This window comes from Gossypium hirsutum, chromosome A06, assembly GCF_007990345.1.
Source record: "Gossypium hirsutum isolate 1008001.06 chromosome A06, Gossypium_hirsutum_v2.1, whole genome shotgun sequence".
NCBI lineage: Eukaryota > Viridiplantae > Streptophyta > Magnoliopsida > Malvales > Malvaceae > Gossypium > Gossypium hirsutum.
The window spans coordinates 125,143,243-125,150,341 of record NC_053429.1 but is presented as its reverse complement, the minus strand read 5'-3'; the positions used below and the strand labels follow the sequence as shown (position 1 = coordinate 125,150,341).

The 7,099-nt window shown below is 30.6% G+C and overlaps 1 protein-coding gene across 1 annotated transcript; it reads left to right on the top strand.

Moving 5' to 3' along the window:
• The first annotated feature begins 3,432 nt into the window (after positions 1-3,432).
• Positions 3,433-5,831, top strand: LOC121230801 (mitogen-activated protein kinase kinase 4). The gene is made up of 3 exons (XM_041116239.1): positions 3,433-4,055; positions 4,263-4,593; positions 5,566-5,831. The coding sequence occupies exons 1-3, from the start codon at positions 3,488-3,490 to the stop codon at positions 5,756-5,758; spliced, it is 1,092 nt and encodes a 363-aa protein (XP_040972173.1). The 5' UTR covers positions 3,433-3,487; the 3' UTR covers positions 5,759-5,831.
• The last annotated feature ends 1,268 nt before the right edge of the window (positions 5,832-7,099 follow it).

Sequence of the window (7,099 nt, the reverse complement as noted above, 5' to 3'; positions counted from 1 at the left end):
CGGTTTAAATTTTTGGTGTGATTTTATTTTCATTCGAAAACTAAATAATTTCTACATTTGAAAAAATAATCAAGCTTATATTTTACAGTTGACATTTGATTATATTAGAATATTGTAATTATTTATTAACTTTAATTAATATAAAAACTTTATATGCAAAAGTTTTTCGAGTTCAAACTCAAGGAAACTTATAAACAAACTTAATTGAATTTCAGTTCAAGTAATTCTATTATATTTTTAGTTGAGTTTAACATAGAAAATAATAGTCGACAAGTTGAGCCAAGTTTTGAGCTGTGAGTTTAAAATTGAGCTCGAACTTGACATTCTTCGAATTTGGTTCGACTTAATTGACCTCTAATTCAACTTCCAATTCAATTTTTTAAATTAAAAGTATTGTACAAGTCCTTATTTTATAACATGGAGCGCATTTTGGTCTTTGCTGCTTTAAAATGAGCAAAAACGACTTTATACATTACCAAAAAAAAAAAAGACAATGGTTATTTTGTAAATGTAAATTTTATGAGATATACTTAATTTTCTTTTATTACAAGAGGAAGATAAATTCCTAAAATAACCTAAAAAAACTAAAGTCTAATCTCACAATGGCTAAAGGAGTCCTTATCTCATTAATATTATTAAGAATGTGTATAATTGCAACATTACCACTTTCAACTTGAATTTTTCTAAAACCCTTTGTATTGAGTAACGAAACACACTCCCACCTTCCTATTGTATCCTAGTAACTAAGATTCATTAGCATCCCGAAGATCACCGCCAACAAAAAGCTTAATCGTTGGTGCCACAGATCACTCCATCAATATTCAACTTCACCCAACCATCTGCAAGTGAAGATTAAGCAACTTGTTCGAGAAACTTTAACCTTTTTTTTCTCATTAGGCATTACCATTTCACGATAACACTTAACTCGTTATAAGCTTTGCATACCAACATCACTTCAACCTTTAAATTAATGTCAAATCACCATTTAAAATATCAATCAATCAAGGCACAAAAAGAACATTAAAAAGCTTAGCCTAACCATGACGTGAAATGAATCTAATTAAGTGATGTGACATTAATTTTAAAATATGACGTGTTATGACTCAAATTATTACATTTACACGAAGAATAAGGTAGGAAATTCATACCCAATCTTCTTTTAAAAGACAAGTTAATCTTCATATAAGAAAAATGACATAAAAAATCTATAATTTGTACACATTATATGAAAATTCAAGTTCATATTCATTCAAACATTGAATGATAGCAACAAAAAAACAATATGAAAATATAATAATAGCAAAAACTTTAAAAAAATTATATTAATATAATAATAATTGTTAATGTCAATAATATAAAGGAGCAAAATTTTTTTTCCACAATTCATTATCAAAGTTCAAACTCTATTGATATAATTTTCCATTCAACTTAACTCTATATGAGGAAATTTCCTTGTGGCTTACATATACCAAAATATAAAGGATTTCAAATTTTGGTCTAATATTTAAAATATTAGTATTTATTATTTAAATAAAAAATTATTGTTTATTATCAAAGATAAAATATTTATGTTTAATTAATGTAAAATAAAAATATTTAAAATTATATGTTCGGAATAAAATTTAATACAAATATTTTTTTATTTGAATAAATCTCGAAATCATACATGAACTTTGATTTAATATACAATTTGATACATGAACTTTAATGTAATGCAATTATACACATGAAACTTTGATTGTAGTTAAAATGTATACATGAAACTTTAATTCTGATTCAATCACACGTTTAAAGAAATAAATACACCAAAATTTTTTATTGCAAAATATATCAATTTATTTCTATATTGGATAAATATAATTATTTTCGTGTGCAATATATAAGCATAAAATAAAGCCACATCAATAATTATGTTAATAATTTGTGAGAATTGAATCGAATCAAAATTTAATGTATAAAATTGTAAAAAAAAAATCAAAATTCATATATACAATTGCACATTAAATCAAAGTTCATGTATAGTTTTAAAATTTGTCCATTATTTATTGAATAGCATAATATTAATTATTTTTAAATAATAAAAAAGGGTAAACTACCAAAATAGTCACTTTTGTTTACTTTAGGTTACATTTTAGTCACTTATGTTTGAAATGTTACGTTTTAATCACTTACGTTATCGTGTTGTAACATTTTAGTCACTGAGCTATTAATTGTTGTTAACGGTGTAGCGGTAAGCTAACATGACACGTTAAGTCATTATTTCAAACAAAAATTTTAGGTTAATTTATACAATCAGTCCCCATTTTTTTTGTTTTGAGCAATTTAATTATTTTTATATTTTTTTAACTTTTTTTTTCATTCTCTTCTACTTCTCCCCTCTGTTTTCCTCCCTTCTTCATTTCTTTTAACGTAGTTTTTCTATATTTTCCATTTGTTAAAACTAGTCTCTATACTTTTATTTCTTGAACAATTTAATTTTTTCGAGTGAGGCAAGCTTGTGTACTAGTTTTACCAAATAGAAAACATAGAAAAACTACGTTAAAAGAAATGAAGAAGGGAGGAAAGCAAAGGGAGAAGTAGAAGAGGATGGAAAAAAAAGGAAAGTTAAAATAGCATAAAAGAAAAAATTAATTTGCTCAAAATGAAAAAAATATAGGGATCAATTATAGAATTTAACTTAAAATTTTCGTTTGAAATGATGATTTAACGTGCCATGTCAAGCTTACCATTATACCATTGACGGCAATTAATGGCTCAATGACTAAAATATTACAACACAATAACGTAAGTGACTAAAACGCAACATTTCAAACATAAATGACTAAAATATAACCTGAAATAAATAAAAGTGACTATTTTAATAATTTACCCTAAAAAAAGTCAACTTCTAAAAATATTCCTTTCATTTAACTCAATAGTATAGTCTTAGCTATTTTTTAATTTCCAAGTCTAATTAAGATAAACTTTATAATGCAGCAAAAAATAAACTTAACTAAGTCAATTGAGTCTTAATTTAACTAAGTCAATTGAGTCTTAATTCAATTAAAATAGGTATTGTTGCTAATGCAAGAGGACGTAGGTTTGAATGTGTTGAAACGCCTTTTTTTCCTATTTATGGGTTGGTAGGAGGTTATGAGTAGTTTTAGACATTATGCAAAAAAGAAGAAGATATAATTAAAATTTATAATAAAATGATTAAAAAATAATTATAATTCGATCTTAATTTTTATCTAAAATAATTAAAAATATATTTTTAATTTTAAAATTAAACTCTAATTACCTTAAAATTAGTATCATCTATTTATTGTTTTTGCCAACAGTGTTAATTATTTACTATTATTTTATGAGTTTGTTTTTCTTGTTTAAAATTACATTTTTTTTCTAATTTAAAATTTTCATTAATATTTTTCTTATAATAACCATACTAAATAACAAAAAAAATTATTTATCAAAACATTAAATCTTAAAAAAAATAAAAAAAATCTTAATGCTATTTCTCTATTCCGTCAATTCTCCTTCTTTGGGAGAAATGAGACCCAATCAACAATCTCAACCGCCGGCAGTTGGCGGCTCCTCCTCCGCCAATAGAAACCGTCCACGTAGGCGGGTGGAACTAACCGTACCGCTTCCTCGACGCACCGTATCCCTCCCCGTCCCTCTTTCGCTTCCTCCCGCTTCCAACGCTGCTCAGTCAACCTGCTCCAACGGTAACGCTAACTCTAAACAAGTCAACTTGTTAGAAATCGATCGGGTCAACCGAATAGGAAGCGGCGCGGGAGGCCCCGTGTATAAAGTCGTCCACCGTCCTTCGTCTCGCCTTTATGCACTTAAGGTCATCTACGGGAACCATGAAGAGACAGTCCGTCGTCAGATCCGTAGAGAGATCGAAATCCTCCGTGATGTTGATCATCCTAACGTTGTCAAATGCCATGAAATGTACGATCAAAATGGCGAAATTCAGGTCCTATTGGAATTCATGGATGTTGGATCTTTAGAAGGGACTCATATATCACACGAATCTAACTTATCGGATCTAGCTCGACAAATCCTCAATGGTTTAAAGTCCAGGGATTTAAATTGCGGTCGCGGTCGCGGACATAACGGACGCTATTGCGGTCACTGCGGGTATCGCGGTCGTGAATTTTACATTACTTATTGTGTATTGCGGGTATAGCGGGTTTCGGCAGTAACGGTTTCGGACGGTGCCGTTACCGCTATATAACGGCCGCTATTTCGGTAACGGATCGCTATTTAAATCCCTGGTTTAAACTACCTTCACCGGCGACACATCGTTCATCGCGATATAAAACCCTCGAATCTGTTGATCAATTCGAAGAAGAAGGTTAAAATAGCTGATTTTGGTGTGAGTCGGATCTTGGATCAAACCATGCATCCATGTAATTCATCCGTTGGAACAATAGCTTACATGAGCCCTGAAAGGATCAACACTGATTTAAACCAAGGACAATACGATGGTTACGCTGGTGATATTTGGAGTTTAGGGGTTAGCATATTGGAATTTTATTTAGGGAGGTTTCCTTTTGCGGTGGGAAGACAAGGTGATTGGGCCAGTCTTATGTGTGCAATTTGTATGTCTCAACCAGGGATTTAAATAACGGTCCGTTATCGAAATAGCGGCCGTTATATAGCGGTAGCGGCGTCGTCCGAAACTGCAATTGCTAAAAATAGCGGTGAGAAGCGGAGTCACACCGATAGCGGTGGATCACGGCCGCAATTTAACGGGTAACGGCCAATTGCGGCAATAACGGGCCGCTATTCCCGTTATTTCCCGTTAACAGCAAATTAAAAAAAAATCATCTCTTCTAAACAAAAATCAACAGAAACACTGAAACACAGTTCAATCAAAAAATGAAAAAGAACAAAGAACAAAGAAGATAACGGGAAAAAGAACAAAAAACAAAAAAGAGGAGGTATGCCTGGAAATGGAGCTCCCTGAGGGCCTGAGTACGCTGAAGAACAAAGAAGATACGATTAGCTATGTGAACCAGACTAGAAAGAACCAGGAGAGGAAGAACGGAAGGAAGAAAGCTTCAAAACAATAAGAAAATGAACGGTTCGGAAGGAAAAGTTTTGAAAAAGGAAATGGTCAAATTGAAAATGAAATGACGGGATTATGGGAAGAAGAGAGGGCAGATTTCAACTGATTGGGCAAGGAATCGGTGCCTTTTTTAGGATTATATCTAGATTTTTTACTTTAAAAATATTTAGATTTTTTTACTTTGGGCCATCTACTTTGGCCCTTTTTTAGAATTTTTGTAATTTTGTTCTATTAATAAAAGCCCAATATAATGTTATTAAAAAAAGAAAAATGAAGTCCAAATAAACAGCAAAAAGCAATCAAAGTCCAAATATTTAAAACTCTAAAAATCATAAAAAATGATTTTTATAATTATAATTATAATTCTTATGTTTTATAATAAGTTGTGCAAATTTTAAAAAAATTCACGACCGCGATATCCGCAGTAACCGCAATAGCGTCCGTTATGTCCGCGACCGCGATAGACGCGACCGAAAACGCGACCGCGACCGTAATTTAAATCCCTGGTCCCAACCACCGGAGGCACCGCCCACTGCTTCTCATGAATTTAGGCATTTTATATCATGTTGTTTGCAGAAGGATCCGACGAGGCGATTGACGGCGGCTCAATTATTGCAGCATCCTTTCATAATCAGAGGACAAAATCAGGTTGCTCAAAATTTACACCAATTATTACCCCCTCCACCACTTTCCTCTTAGTTTTCTTTCCATTAAAAAAATAATTCTTGTGTAAGTTTTGAAAATGATGAGGAATTGGGGTCAATTGGGTCAATGTTCTTTCTTTCTTTTCTTAATGTTTCAGTTAATCAATCATCGTCTTTTGATCAAACATAGTTTTAACAATATTCAAAAGAAAAGGAAGAAAGAAGAAACAAAAAACTGCTGTTATATCATGAATTCCTTCCATGTTTTTGTTCATTGTTTACTATGCTTTTCATTAGCTTGGCTTATGGGCCCTTTTAATTCTATTAATATTTGAAAGAGTTGCTATATAGTTTAGATTTAGCCTTGGTAGTTAGATATCTCTATCTATTATCTAATACTGGAGACTGGTAAATATAAAAAGGGAAAGTTCCATATTTTTTTCGGCTTGGATGCTTATTATTGTTTGGAGCTCTTGTGTTGTTGTTTGGTTGCCATATTCTTCCATTGCAAGAAGATCATTGGGGTTAAACAGGGTGGAATATTAGGTTTCTTGTTGATTGTTTTGCCACTTTTAGACACATTTTGTTAGATTGCCTAATTTCGAGTTCATCCATTGGCTTTTTTCTTTTCTTTTTTCAGCTTATGTGGTTGCTTTTTTCATTTATTGCTACCATTTTGCATCAGTGGGTATAAGGTTTAATTTAGAATTGTTGTTAGATAAAGGTTGGTTTAGAAAAAGTGTAGAAAAAGCCAATGGGGTTTTGGGATAATGAGCTTAGTGGATTAGTTAATTATTGAGTTTAGTACTTATAATGAATGATATTGTTTGAAATCATTGATATAGTTAATTGTAAATTTAAAAATTAATAAAGAAAAAATTTGGCTTTGAAAATTTATAGAAGTGTTTGGTATTGAAAAAAAAAAGAGATGAAGTTTAGAAATCAGAGAATAATATAAATATTTCATTTAAAAGTCAATTTCTAAAAGTCAAATTTTGTTTGATTTGTCAAACCATGATTTTAATGTTAGCTTTACATTGTTTTTGTAATGGAAAACAATTTCTGACCTCGAAAGTAAACTAAACATGACTTAAATTGGGTGGGAATATCATGTTTCTTGTTGATAAATATTCCAGCTCTATAAACATATGCTAGTACTTATTTTTCACCTTCAATTGCGTAATTTCCAGTTTATCCATTGACTTTCCCTTTTTTTTTTGAAAAGTACATTAAGAAGTTTCAAATTGCAGGTAAATTAGTCCTTATATATTAAATCAAAATAATAAATCGATTATTTTTTTAAAAAAAATTATGCATTTGTACTGTTAAAAACTGACGTGATTGACAGAATAATTAGACAATGACACATTATGTGTCACATGTACCTCATGTTTAT